At 37.5% G+C, this 15,521-nt stretch overlaps 1 protein-coding gene across 2 annotated transcripts in view; it reads right to left on the bottom strand.

The window, feature by feature from the left end:
• Positions 1 to 1,525: 1,525 nt before the first annotated feature.
• sez6a (seizure related 6 homolog a) overlaps positions 1,526 to 15,521 on the bottom strand; it is a 66,855-nt gene continuing 52,859 nt past the window's right edge. Inside the window, exons 7-17 of one of the 2 annotated variants that reach the window (XM_073829682.1) lie at positions 14,216 to 14,382; positions 12,021 to 12,215; positions 11,328 to 11,466; positions 7,853 to 8,049; positions 7,322 to 7,516; positions 5,549 to 5,740; positions 5,189 to 5,383; positions 5,052 to 5,087; positions 4,841 to 4,949; positions 4,658 to 4,757; positions 1,526 to 1,989 (exon numbers count right to left, since the gene is read on the bottom strand). In XM_073829682.1, coding sequence (XP_073685783.1) covers positions 1,960 to 1,989; positions 4,658 to 4,757; positions 4,841 to 4,949; positions 5,052 to 5,087; positions 5,189 to 5,383; positions 5,549 to 5,740; positions 7,322 to 7,516; positions 7,853 to 8,049; positions 11,328 to 11,466; positions 12,021 to 12,215; positions 14,216 to 14,382 — 1,555 coding nt within the window. In that variant the 3' untranslated portion in view covers positions 1,526 to 1,959. Of the gene's footprint in view, positions 1,990 to 3,893; positions 4,758 to 4,840; positions 4,950 to 5,051; positions 5,088 to 5,188; positions 5,384 to 5,548; positions 5,741 to 7,321; positions 7,517 to 7,852; positions 8,050 to 11,327; positions 11,467 to 12,020; positions 12,216 to 14,215; positions 14,383 to 15,521 lie in introns of those variants that run through there. The other variant, XM_073829681.1, reaches the window with a different exon arrangement.

The following is a 15,521-nucleotide window of genomic DNA, read 5'->3' on the forward strand; positions in this document are numbered from 1 at the left end:
GCACAATTATTCATTAATTAATTTAACTATATATACTGTATATACACTAACGTTACCAGTCAAAAGTTTTTGAACAGTAAGATTTTTTAATGTTTTTCAAGAAGTCTCTGATGCTCACAAAGCCTTATTTTATTTGATCCAAAGTACAGCAAAACGGTACAATTTTGAAATATTTTTAGTATTTAAAATAACTGTTTTCTATTTGAATATACACTACATTATATTATTATATTATATATTTATATTTTGAATAAACACTGTACTTTTTAAACTTGTTATTCATAAAAGAATCCTGAAAAAAAACACAGGTTCCAAAAAATATTTGGCAGCACAACTGCTGATATTATCCAACACTGATCATTCTAATAATAAATCAGCATATTAGAATGATTTCTGAAGGATCTTGTGACACTGGAGTAACAGCTGATAAAAATTCAGCTTTTCATCACAGGAATACATTCTATTTTAAAGTATGTTAAAATAAAATACATAATTTTATATTGTAAAAACATTTTGCAATATTACTGTTCTTTTTCTGTATTTTTAATCAAATAAATGCAGCCTTGATGAGCATAAGAGACTTCTTTAAAGACTATTACAAGTCTTACTGACCCCAAACTTTTCAACGGTAGTGTATTTGAATATGCAATTTGTTCTTGTGATTTTTTTTTTTTTTTTACATAATTACTCCAGTCACATGATCCTTCAGAAATCATTCTAATATTCTGATTTGCTGCTCAAGAAACATTTATTATTATTATTATTATTATTATTATTATTATGTTGAAAACAGCTGAGTATGATTTAGGTTTCTTTGATGAATAGAAAGTTCAGAAGAGCAGCATTTATCTGAAATAAATCTTTTGTAACATTATAAATGTTCACTTTTGACCAATTGAAAGCATCCTTGCTAAATACAAGTATTAATTTCTAGATTTTCTTTCCCCCAAAACATATTTTGTAACATTATAAATGTCTTTATCATCACTTTTGATCATTTTTTTTAATCAAAGTACTCAACTGTTTTAAATATTGATAATATTAATAATTATAATAATAATAATGTTTTTTTGAACAGCAAATCAGCATATTAGAATGATTTCTGAAGTATCATGTGACACTAAAGACTGAAGCGACGATGCTGAAAATGTAGCTTTGATCATTATCAATAAAATCACATAGAAAACAATTATTTTAAATAGTAAAAATATTTCCAAAATTTACTGTTTTGCTGTACTTTGGATCAAATAAATGCAGGCTTGCTAAACAGAAGAGATAAAAAAAAACATTAAAAATCTTACTTTTGACTGCTAGTGTATATAGTCAGATTTTTATTATTTGCATGTGTATTCATATTAAATATTCAGAATTTAATATAGATAGATATATTTAATATTTAGTATAAATTAGAATAGATTCTATTGAAAAACAAAATGTAGTTTTATTGCAGTGAATGTCTTGTTCAAATAAAATCTTCCAGAGCTCCACACACTATATTGCAAAATAAACACACAACACCATCATGTAGTTTTAGACCATTTATTTACAAAGTGTTCTGCAAATAAGCCCCCATGCAGCGACAGTGCCAATGTTATACATAGAGAAATGGCTTTATCACCATCATGAGTGCAACTGGAACTCAAGACTCTCAGCCAATCCCCTTGACTCTCATAGGTTTTGCTCTATGTGGGTGAAAACAGTTTCCATTTCTGTTGTTCCCCAGTGTGCAACAAAGAATCCAGTGCATTCTGTTACATTGTCCAGCCTCAAGGTGTGAGCCTTGGGGATTTTTACCAGACAAAAAAAGTACAACACAAACCTCAGGCTCTGATGTGCTACAGAAATAACACTCTATTGTCCACCATCTTTAATGTGCTGGCAGAAGTCTTAGAGAAAATACATTTACAGGAGCCCAGCAGAACAAAAGAGGGGAGGTGCCAAAAGAAAGACAGATGAGTTTTACATACACACCTCATATTGCCTCGCATCCTGAAAAGATAAACAAATCAGACTTCAGTACAGTACAGTAGTTCCACTTTGTCTTAACATTCAAAGCTTTCATTCAGAACCATCTTAAATACAGATGGTGATCCAAGTTAGTATTTGAAGCAAAACCTTTTAATGAAAAAATACACAGCTTTGGAAATGACATACAGTATATTCAAAAATATCACATTTATTTATAATTTACTGAGTGTGGGGTTTTGTCTTGCGCTCACCAAGGCTGCATTTATTTGATCAAAAATACATTAAAATGTAAAATGTAAATACAGTTTAAATATTTATAACAGTTTTGATATCTAGAACTTGATATAATTTTTTTTTTCTGTGATGCAATGCTGATTTTTCAGCAGCCATTACTCCAGTCTTCAGTGTCACATGGTCCTTCAGAAATCATTAAAATATCCAGTAATATCAATTTGTACTTAAAATCATTTATTCTTATTTTGATCAATTTTGAAAACAGCTATCCTGCTTAATATTTTTGTGGAATCCGTTATGCATTTTTTTCTAACATTTTAAATATCTTTTCTGTCACTTTTGATCAATTTAATGCATCCTTGCTGCATAGAAGTATCACCTTCTTTCCAATAAAAAACACATGAAAACATGAAACAAAAATTATGAATGTGAACATGTGACTTGAAACACAAAAATGAGTCCTGCGAGTCTCTTATGTAGGAAATACAATTTAACTAAACATTAATAAGTGTGTGATTATTTATTGGAATTTGGACAGAACTTTTCACATTCAACAGATATGGGTGACTTGCAGGGTCAGAAATTAAATCTAAATGTAATTCCATATATTAACACTTTTTAAATTTATTTTCACATTTCATTTTAATCGTGACAAGGGGACATTTTTTCCCTTTTGTCTTGAATTTATGAGGCATTTTTGTTTATTCTAGTGGCATTTTTGCCACAAGCCCTCATTTATTTCTGACCCTGGTGACTTGGTTACTTGATGATGAGAAGGTGCATTTTTGGTAAATATGAAGTACTGCAACAAGAGAACATTAAGAGGGTGAATTGAGACACACATTCACACCATCTGCTGAGTTCTAGATATCAATGACCCACAGCCTCAAGCCTAAATGTTTTTTTTTTTTTTTTTTCATCTAAAGTGAATGTTTTCATGAGGGACCCAGAGTCTTTCTTTCTCCATTGCAACCTGACATTTTTATTCTAAGATTTTTGTATGTTATAAATATACAGCAGCAATTGTGAATGTGAAATATTATTAAAACAGAAAAATGCATTTCTTAAAATTTTATGTAACATTAAGCATTACAGTTGAGGTCAAAAGTTTACATACACCTAGCAGAATCTGCAAAATGTTTGGGGCATCATACAAAATGCATGTTATTTTTTATTTAGTACTGACCTGAATAACATATTTCACATAAAAGACGTTTACATAGTCTACTACATACACTTGATTCTTAATACTGTGTTGTTACCTGAATGATCCACATCTGTTTTTGTTGTTGTTGTTGTTGTTTGTTTAGTGATAATTGTTCATTAGTCCCTTGGTTATTGAACAGTTAAAGTGCCTGCTGTTCTTCAAAAAAATCTTTCAGGTCCCACAAATTCTTTGACTTTTTAACTTTGAGATCCATCTTTTCACAATGGGGACAACTGAGGGACTCTATGCAACTATTACAGAAGGATCAAACACTCAATGATGCTTCAAAAAGAAAAACGATGCATTAAGAGCCAGGGGTGTAAACTTTTGAACAGAATGAAGATTTTTTTTTATTATTTAGCCTAAATATATATATCTTTTCATTTAGTACTGCCCTCCAGAAGCTACAGAAGATACTTATATGTTTCCCAGAAGACAAAATAAGATAAATTTACTTTTACCCCCCCCCCCCCCCCCTCCCAGCTCGTAATGCATTATGTTTCCTCAGTAAACCATCAGTGAGTGTTTAAACCTTCTGTAATAGTTGCATATGAGTCCCTCAGTTGTCCTCAGTGTGAAAAGATGGATCTCAAAATCATACACAAGTCATTGGTGGAAAGCATTCAAATACACAAAAATGCTGAAAAACCAAAGGATTTTTCTGAAGAAGTGTGGGCAATTTAAATGAACATCTATCACTAAACAAAAAAATACAGCTAGACAGTATTAAGAACCAAGCATATGTAAACTTTTGAACAGGGTAAGTTTTATAAATTCAACTATTATTTCCTCTTGTGGACTATATGTAAAAATCTTTTATGTGAAATATCTTATTCAGGTCAGTACTAAATAAAAAAGAATGCACGTTGTATGATCCCTCTTATTTTGGTAAAATAATTAACTTATTTTGCAGATTCTGCACAGTCTATGTAAACTTTCAACCTCAACTGTAAATGTAACATTAAGCACTAAATTATGAAGACAGTTTTATGATATATCTATTCCAGTTCTTAATAGCGCTATTACTGATATTAATACTGCTGTATTACAGTACAAATACTGGCTTTTAAAATAAGAGCATGTTTCTCTGTTTGCTGTTTAGCCATTTATATGCACTATTTGTTCTGCAGACGAGGTCAGAGTCATAGATGACAGGTGGAATGACAGAATGGCAGGCAGGGTTGATCAGGACAGGACGATGGTGTTGTGAGAGCCCACGTCTCTGAGGTTCATAGCATCCATACTTACTCCCGTCTCATATACAGGGTTGTCAAATGCAGATTCTTCTGTCATGTTATCATATGGTGGTGATGACGATCCAGGGAGCTGAAAAGTCTTGCTTTGAGCTCTGGAGAGACAAACAAAACAACCTTATTAGTGGAAAAACAAACCCCAAAACAATATGTCCTTTCCCCTTTCCTTGAAACTTACATTGAGATGCAGAGGAAAGCAACCAAGAGGAGCATTAGCACCACCGCTACAGGAATCAGAACTGCGATGGCAATGTTGACGCCCTCCACATGAAACTCTGAATCGGCAGCTGTAATGTGGACATTTTACAAACATAAAAAGAAAAAAAACTGAAGATAAATGAAGATCTTTGGTGATCAAAACATTCTGATAATACTAAAAATAGTGTCACCGTTCAATCTGTGTTCGTCAGTGTTTCTTGAGGAAGCTGAAAAACACCAATAACAACTTCTGAGACACTTTAATCTTTAAACAATGCTTTAAAACTAATCCAAGATATATGCCACTTGAAATGAAAGCAGTTGGTACCTCTGCACATAGGGGGCGCTCCGCTCCACTGAGAGGGATGTCCAGGTACACAGTGGATAGTTGGTTCACCCTGAAGCACGTGACCTACGCGGCAGGTAAAGCTCAGAGTCTCTCCTGCGTGGAAGAACGCTTTCTCTGAACTTTGGATGGCCGTGGAGGGCGCGCCAGGGTTACTGCAGGGTTCATATCTTTCAGCTAAAGAAAAAACAAAGATTTCAGTCCGCTGGAATGCACTCTATGTGGTTTGACGCAGTAATCCCGGAGTCCACTAGATGGCGGTAGAGTGTAAGTTTTAGCATTTCTTGTAATGCTAAGAAGTAAATATTAAGAATTCAACAGCACAGATGTTTTACCACTTACGGACACATTTGGGAAGTCTTTCACCCCACTTTGGGTCTGCAGTATCTCTGCTGTAGCAAGTGAGCACTCCTGGGCCAGAAAGTGTGTATCCTTTGTTGCAAATGTACTCCACGGAAGAGCCCACAGCGAAACGAGAGCCGGTCACCAGTTTTCGGCTGTTGTCCACTAGTCCTGGATCCTCACATGACATAACTAGGCAAATATCAAAATACAGAAAACTTTAAACAGTTCCCAACACTGAAAAACAAAACATTTATGAATTAAGATAAGTAATAAGAAAACAAACCAGAGAAGCAAAAGAATCATGGAAATGAATTGTTTTGTGCAGAACATTTTAATTTCATTAAAAATATAATAAGAATAATGTATTAAAAATAGACAAATAAATATATCTAAATATACTTAAAGTGTCCTGTATAGTATAAAAGTCTAAATTATATTTATAAAGTCTTTGTGTGGTTAAAACATGAATAATATTTAATATTAACTGTATATACATTATTAAAAAATAATAATGATGTTACAATTAAACAAATAAATAATAATTCTAAATATTAAATATATAAATCTAATTTCCATTTTAAACATGAGTTAGGGTGGTTAAAACTGTTTAATATTATTAATTAATAATATTAATTAATTATATTAATGTTGTATTATGTCAATTAGTTATATGAAATAATTTAATTATTTAAAAACAATGGGTTTGCACAGAGGTTTTGGCTCATTTCACTGTAATGCACATCATAATGTTGTGGAAATGTAATATTAATTTTTCAAGGCAAAATCGGTCTAATTATTATCAAATATTCTCAAACCAACAAATCACCATCGTTAAACCCACACACGTGATAGGTAGGTTATTATACAGTTGAAGTTTTCATACACCTTTTAGAATCTGGTTCAAACGCTCACTGGTGCTTCAGAAAGAAAAACAATGCATTAAGAGCAACTTTAAGAATACTTTCTGAATTTGAAGATCAGGGAAAATGTAACTTTTATTTTGTCTTCTGGGGAACATGTAAGTATCTTCTGTAGCTTCTGAAGCACAGTAATAAATGAAAAAATATTATATTTAAGCAAAAATAAGAAAAAATGACACCCCTGGCCCTTAATATATTGTTTTTTCCTTCTGAAGCATCAGTGAGTATTTGAACCTTCTGTAATAGTTGCATATGAGTCCCTCAGTTGTCGTCAATGTGAAAAGATGGATCTCAAAACCATACAGTCATTGTTGGAAAGGGTTCAAATACACAAAAATGCTGAAAAACCAAAGAATTTGTGGGACCTAAAGGATTTTTCTGAAGAACAGCAGGCAGTTTAACTGTTCAGGACAAACAAGGGACTCATGAACAACTATCACTAAACAAAAAAACACAGCTGTGGATCATTCAGGTAACAACAAAGTATTAAGAATCAAGTGTATGTAAACTTTTGAACAGTGTCATTTTTATAAATTCAACTATTATTTTCTCTTTTATGGACTATATGTAAACATCTTTTATGTAAAATATCTTATTCAGGTCAGTACAAAATAAAAATTAACATGCACTGTGTACAATCCCTCTTATTTTGGTAAAATGGTTAACATTTTGCAGATTCTATAGGGTGCATGTAACCTTTTGACTTGAACTTTATGTAATAATATTAAATCACCAGTAGGTGGCAGCTTTAAATCTATGCAGTCATTATCAGCATGTTAATTAAGTTTTCTTAGTGTGATTTAAGCACTAATGATCTGCTGTGACCTTTAGGTGTGATGTTTGCTCTTACTTTTCTCACAGATTGGGACGTCTCCACTCCATGTTAGATCCCACTGGCACATCAGGATCTCTGAGCCCTGCAGACGGAAGCCTGGGTAACACTGGTAGGTAATGACAGTGCCATGGGTCAGATCGGGTTGAGACGTGCTCTTCCAGCCATTAAGGATTTCTGGCAGCTCTGCACAGGTGTCATTACGTGGCACTTCTGGTATTTGGATGGTGGAAGGAGAAAAGAGACATGGGGTCTTGGGATTTTTTTATTTTTAATGTTATGATTTGAATGTAAATCAGGCCGTTGTGAGAAAACAGTTGCTCATCTCAGTCTTTGCCAATGATGGGCACTGCCAAGCAGGTTGGCACCTCTACTGCTTGTTTAGACACTGAGGGCCATCACTGTCCAAACATGATTCATTTAGGAAAATACAAGCACTGGCTCAACAGACATGTCAATAACTGATCCTCAATGTACTAATGTTATTGTAAATACTTACTGTAAGCAAGAATGTAAAGATGTTCAGCACATTCTCATAACGTCGCTTACCAAAGAAATGCACTACAAAGCCATTGTTGTATCCGTAGACGTTGGAGGCTGGATCAGACTGAAACTGGATAGTCACATCAGCGGTAGATGTGTAGAGTCTAAATCGAGGGAGGAAACCGCTGTACTGGCCCAGGATGTTGGCTGTGAGGTCATCACCATCATAAAAGGTAAGCAGGTCATTCTTTCCCAGACGAAGACTAATAAAACATATGAATGCACATCATTAATGTAGCTCAGGTTGTAGCTCCTACCATAATAGAATAGATTTTTGTATTACACTAAAGAAAATAATAATACACGTTTAAAGCAAAAGAATAAAAAAATCCTAAGAGAAAATGTATTTTTAGGTGAACTATCCCTTTAATTAAGAAGAATGGTGGCATTCTAACATAAGAAGCTGTCACACCACCAGCCACGTTTTTTCCCAGATGGTTTGCTGATGTCATTCTGCAATTCATCTTCATTTCCAAACCAACATGAGTAATGCAAGGGAAAAACAAATTACACAGCCTAGGCAGAATTTTACACAACAGTATCCACGCTGAGAATCAATCATGTTTTCCATTCTGCCATGCTAAATGGCAATAAAGGCCAGTGTTTAGATTCCCTCATCTATCGGGAGGCTGCATTTACCTCTTCAATGGGGAAGTGACATTTCGCAAAGAAATGAGATTTATTTAGTGTAATGTTGGAAAGCAGAGAGGCAGAGCCCTCAGGGCTGTCACACAGCTGTCAGCCCTTCGGGTTCTGTTGTTTGGGAAGGTCACAGATGAGCTGTGTTAATATTCATAGCCTGACAAAAGACTGGGTGCAATGAAAGGTTTACATGTTAAATACACATATACATGTCCTGATTATCAGCTGAGATGGACAGATGTTTTTTCCCCCTTCTTCCACCAAACAGGGTCATTGTTAGAGATTTGTCTTTCAAGTCTGTGTGTGTGGGTGTGTGTTTTGGAGGGTAAGTTTGGAAGATAGTGTTGTGCAGAAGCCAGTAAAGCTGAGCTAATGATGCATGTTGGGACACGGAGGCTCTGGGTGTAGAGATAATGTCACACTCAGCCTCAGGAAGACTTGATGACTGGTGGACCATTGGCTTCTAAAAAGGGCAGAATGTCAGAGTAATACAAATACGTTTAATTTTACTTTATTTTTTCTTCTTAATAATAAGTAAAATATAAAGAGTAAAATAAAATAAATAAAATAAAATAGAGTAGGTTTGTTTAAAAATGCCACATTCTTTCTTTGCAAAAACGTTTTGTCAAAGACGATGTCAAACCTACCTAACACAAATAAACTTTCTTACTCCCATACATCCTAAAATCCAACCATACCATCCCAAAACAACTTATACTGCACTCACCAGCAGATCCACAAACTAATTCATACCACTCTAATTCCCACTCATACCACCACAAAACCTTCCATAAAACCCATCCATATAGTTCTAAACCTACCTATAACACCCAAAATCAATTCATACCACCCTAATCCTCACTAATACACCACAAAACCCACCTATATCAATCCAAACCTACCTATGCTACCTATCCACCCCAAATCAATTCATTACACATAAATCCCTGTTGAAAAAAAAAACAGAATATGCTGGTTAGGTATGTTTTGAAGAATGGTAGCTGGTTTGAGCTGGTTTAAGCTATTCCTTAGTTGGTCATGAGCTGGTTATAAGATGGTTTAAGATATTCCTGAGCAGGAGCTAGTTTCTCAGGACCAGCTCATGACCAACTAAGGACAATCTTAAACCAGCTGAAACCAGCTACCGTTCTTCAAAACACACCTAACCAGCATATGCTGTTTTTCCCAAAAATTCAGACACAAGATATAATTTGATTTTTTTTTTTTACTAGTGGGTGCAGGACACTCTAGTTCATTTATGTGAGTGAGGATAGTAAAATATAGTAAACTGTGACATATTATTCCCAAAACCAGTAAAATTGATAATTTGGGACCAAAAATGATAAATTCAGGTTTGCATGAATCTGGTTGATACTATGTCCAGGAGACTACAGGCTGTCATTCAGGCTAAGGGTATTGATAGTTGTGTAAATATTGTCATACTAACAGGTGTCTGAATAATTTTTGGTTGATTGTAACCCATTACAAATTAAGTTAACCAACTATCATTATACATATTCTGTTAGTTTCTGTACCCAATATTTGACAAATTTACTGGTAAAATACTTCGGAATTGGCAAGTAATGAAAATAAAAGTATTGGTATCGGGCAAGTACTGGAAAAAGTGGTATCGGTGCATCCCTAATCCAAACCTACCTATACTATCCCAAATCAATTCATACCACTTATATCCCCACTGATATCAACACAGTAACTTCATAAATTCTGTCCAAAACCAATTCACACCACCCTAATCCACCAATAATTCTACAAAACCCATCCATGTTGCTCCAAATCTACCTATACCACCCTAATCGACACTCATACCACCACAAAATCCACAAATAACTTCACAAAACCCACCCATATCAATCCAAACCTACCCATACCACTCTAAATCAATTTATACCACCCCAAAATCTATTAATAACTCCATAAATCCCATCCATACCATCCAAAACCAATTCATACCACCCTAATCCACCAAAAATTCCACAAAACCTATCCATATCACTCCAAACCTACCTATTCCACTCCAAATCAATTCAAACCAAATAAATATCCAGTCATGCCACCACAAAACCTACCAATAACTCCATAAATCCCATCCATATTGTCCAAAATCAATTTAAACGACTCTAATCCACCAATAATTCCACAAAATCCATATATATCACTCCACACCTACCTGTACCACCCAAACCAATTCATATCAACGTAATCCCCACTCATATCACTACAAATAACTTCACAAAACTCACCCATATTAATCCAAATCTATCTATACCACTATCCCAACTTATACCACCACAAAACCTGTCAATAACTCCATAAATCCCATCCATACTATCCAAAACCAATTCACACCACTCCAAACCTGCCTATACCATTCAAACCAATTCATACCACCCTAACCCCCACTCATACCACCAAAACCAACAAATATTTGTGGTTTTCTATTTAAAACTCATCAAAAATGATTTGCCTTGATGTTTACTACAGATCTTTAAGCTTGTCTTAAAGTAACATGTGCAGGTGTGACCCCTATCCAGGTGTTCAAGCCTGGCACCTGTATGAGGGCCCATTAGCGCTGAGTGTTAATGAGTCCGTGGGTGGCCTTCATGTCTGTGCTAAATCAATTAATCAGCTGTCATTACACACACTGTTCCTCTGTAATTGGAAGGTGGTGAACTGTACCGAATGCTAATAGAGAAGTGAAAGCATTCTCATTAGAGAAGAAAAGCAACACACACTTAGCTACACAAAGACAAAAATAAAATATAACCAGCTATCCTTTTCTGTCCACACTCATACCATACATAGAGGTTCAGATACTCACACCTGGACATCCAGCATAAATCTCTTGTCCTCCTCCACATGTAGACCCCAGATACAATCCTGGCCTTTGTCATACGCTTCAGGCCAGTTTGGAGAAAGCACCACTCCTGCTGAATCTGTTATTTCTCCACTGCACACCGCTGTAAAACAAACAAATGATGAGTTCAAGTCCTCCTCTGGGAAATTTGTATTAATGATTTGGGAAGTCCTAATAACAATGTCAGGTGATTTTAAATTACTTCGGAGGGAGCAAGATTACAATGGAAATTTAACACGATTTTTTAACTCCAAATGTATCCACCTTTTTCTTTAACGCAGAAGTAAGCATATGGGTGAGACTTACGGTTCATTATCTACTATAGAGAAATAACGAGAGGAATAACAATGTGCAGTGAATGGTAAAACTGTTTGTACTACAAACCAGTGTGTTTATAATTAGGATAATACATTAAAATAATATGGTAAGACACATCAATTTGCAATATCAAGCAGCAACACAAGTGTTTTTGCACAGCTAAAAATAGCTGGATACGGATGAGAACGGAAGCCAGACCCATAAAATTTACAAAAAATGTAATCAGAGAAAAAATTGCAAAAAATGAAGTAAAGATTAGGCTATAATTCAGTTGGCATGCTGAATAAGAAATCACACACACACACACACACACACACACACACAGACACACAAAATCACCTCTGCAGGCTGGTTCTGTCTCATTCCATTGTGGATTTTCATCATTTACGCATTCTAAAATAACAGCGCCCTGCTCCAGTGTATAACCGGGCTCACAGGTGAACTCCACCACAGAACCAACTCCAAACGCAGGATCACTTGTGGAGAAATTTCCATACTTCACAAACGGCTCATAACAGCTCCCCTGAGCAAATGCTGTGGAACATGCAGAAAAATAACATTTATACAATATACAGTGAGGAAAAAATGATTTGATCCTCTGCTGATTTTCTACGTTTGCCCACTGACAAAGAAATGATCAGTCTATAATTTTAATGGTAGGTTTATTTCAACAGTGAGAGACAGCATAACAACAAAAAATCCAGAAAAACACCTTTCAAAAAAGTTATAAATTGATTTGCATTTTAATGAGTAAAATAAGTATTTGATCCCCTATCAATCAGCAAGATTTCTGGCTCCCTTGTGTCTTTTACACAGAAAATGAGCTGAGATTAGGAGCACCCTCTTAAAGGGAGTGCTCCTAATCTCAGTTGTTACCTGTATAAAGAGGCAATCAGTCAATCAGATTTCAAACTCTCCACCATGGCCAAGACCAAAGAGATGTCCAAGGATGTCAGGGACAAGATTGTAGACCTACACAAGGCTGGAATGGGCTACAAGACCATCGCCAAGCAGCTTGGTGAGAAGGTGGCAACAGTTGGTGCAATTATTCGTGAATGGAAGAAACACAAAATAACTGTCAATCTCCTTCGGTCCAGGGCTCCATGCAAGATCTTACCCGTGGAGTTTCAATGATCATGAGAACAGTGAGGAATCAGCCCAGAACTACACGGGAGGATCTTGTTAATGATCTTAAGGCAGCTGGGAACTTGGTCACCAAGAAAACAATTGGTAACACTACGCCGTGAAGGACTGAAATCCTGCAGCGCCCGCAAGGTCCCCCTTCTGAAGAAAGCACATGTACAGGCCTGAAGGTTGCCAATGAACATCTCAGTGATTCAGAGGAGAACTGGGTGAAAGTGTTGTGGTCAGATGAGACCAAAATCAAGCTCTTTGGTATCAACTCAACTCGCTGTGTTTGGAGGAGGAGGAATGCTGCCTATGACACCAAGAACACCATCCCCACCGTCAAACAATGAGGTGGAAACATTATGCTTTGGGGGTGTTTTTCTGCTAAGGGGACAGGACAACTGCACCACATCAAAGGGACGATGGATGGGGCCATATACCGTCAAATCTTGGGTGAGAACCTCCTTCTATCAGCCAGGTCATCAAAAATGGATTATGGACGGGTATTCCAGCATGACAATGACCCAAAACGCATGGCCAAGGCAACAAAGGAGTGGCTCATAAAGGAAGAACACTAGCCAGTCTCTAGACCTTAATCCCATAGAAAATCTGTAGAGAGAGCCGAAGGTTCGAGTTGCCAAATGTCAGCCTCGAAACCTTAATGACTTGCAAAGAGAAGTGTGCTAACCTGGTGGCCAACTACAAGAAATGTCTGACTTCTGTGACTGCCAACAAGCATTTTGCCACTAAGTACTAAATCATGTTTTGCGAAGTCAAATACTTATTTCACTCATTAAAATGCAAATAAATTTATAACTTTTTTTAAATGTGTTTTTCTGGATTTTTTGTTGTTGTTATTCTTTCTCTCACTGTTCAAATAAACCTACCATTAAAATGATAGACTAATCATTTCTTTGTCAGTGGGCAAACGTAGAAAATCAGCAGGGGATCAAATAATTATTTGCCTCAGTGTAATAAACACAACAATAAAACAATGTTCATTATTTTTCTCATTAACAGTAAAATGTTATTTTTACATTTAGATTCACGCACTTGGCAGATGCTTTAATCCAATCTGACTTAAACTGCAGTCAAGATGCTCATTATCAGTTCTTGCATTCTCTAGCAATTTAGTATTTATAGTGTTATTTCAGTAGGATGTTGTTTGTCAGTAGTCCTTGGTCACAGTGAACCTGTAACTCTATAAATATACCTAGTAATCTTTTGTCTCTAGGTAACATCTGTTCTATCTGGCCCTCTCTGCTCTTCTTTAGCTGCTGTAACAAATTTGTTCAGGCCTTATAGAGACCAAAACTAATGAGATGCAAAAGTGAACAAGCTCTTTTGTTAAATTACTGGAAGACATGAATAACTCATGTTCTGGAAATACAGAAGAGACCTTGTACCTTCATATCGGATGGCAGCTCCAGTGCATGTGCCCGTCTCGTCACTGGTGAATTCCACAAACAGATACCTGCCGGTGCTGGTGACCCCCTCAGTGGGCAGATACTCAACTGCGTATGAGTCATACAGGGGTGGAGAGTCAATGTTACTCCCATCCTTTATTAGGAGCCTGAAAACAAACAAAATAAGGTCAGCATCACTAAAGAGAGAGTTTTACTTTATATCTTTTTTCATGATTATATTTATATATATATATATATATTGTGGCGGGAGGGGCAAACGACAGACACAGTGGGTGTGGCGTCAGGCCTCGGAGAGGCTTTTATTAAACAGAAAATAAGGGAAAGTGAGTCCATAAAGTAAAACAGTGTCCAAAATAAAAGGGGAGTCTGGTGTCCTCGGGTGCTGGGGCAGCGTGACGGAACGGTAGTGTTCAGAGGGGAAGGGTCCAGGAGAGGGGCGGAGTCCGGCGGCCGCGGGCGCTTTCCATACTAGCGCCGGGGTGCTAGGGCGGCAGCATCTCCGGCAGGCTCATCCCTCTCGAGCTGTCCGGCGCTGGGGCGGCGGCTTCTGGCGGCCTCAACCGGACCGCGGGTCCGGCGGCTCTCCAAACTCTTGTGGCGCGGGATTCCCTCTTCACCCCCTCCTGGACCCGCGAGGACACCAGCGTGCATGCACGGGGGAAAGAGACCGGTCTCCCGAGGAGAGGCGCGCTCGGGATTTAAACAGCGGCGGTGATGAGGCTTCATTTACATCAGGTGTCCCCATCACACGCCGCCAGCCCGAGCCGATTACACGCCCCTCCTCTCCCCTACACACCCACTCCCGTCGGGAGCCTGGAGAAGGGCGGCGAATACGGGACGGGGTGGTGATGAAAATTAGGGGGGCGGGCAGACGCCTCGCCACATTCCCCCCCCCAAGCGACATCCCCGTCCTAAGGTCGCCGCCCACGCAGGAGTGCTACCTTCCTCATCCAGGCTCCAGCGGTCGGAGTGGGCGGGGATTCCTCTCCAAGGCAACGCTCCCTCTCGCCGCGTACCGGAACAGGGACAGAAAAACCGGTATTAGTCGACAGCCTCAACCAACCGCAGGATAAGTGACTAACTGAAACATCACTTACCCTTCTTGCGGCTGGGAGGCCGTCTCCGTCGTTCCTCCGTCCCTGTCCGGGTTTTCACGAACTTTTGCGAGCGAGAGGGGATGACGTCATCAGGTGTTGCCCACTGCGCTGTCTAAGCCCCGCCTTGCCCGCATTCTCCACCACTGTGGCGGGAGGGGCAAACGACAGACACAGTGGGTGTGGCGTCA

Source organism: Garra rufa, chromosome 23 (genome assembly GCF_049309525.1).
Source record: "Garra rufa chromosome 23, GarRuf1.0, whole genome shotgun sequence".
Classification (NCBI taxonomy): Eukaryota; Metazoa; Chordata; class Actinopteri; order Cypriniformes; family Cyprinidae; genus Garra; species Garra rufa.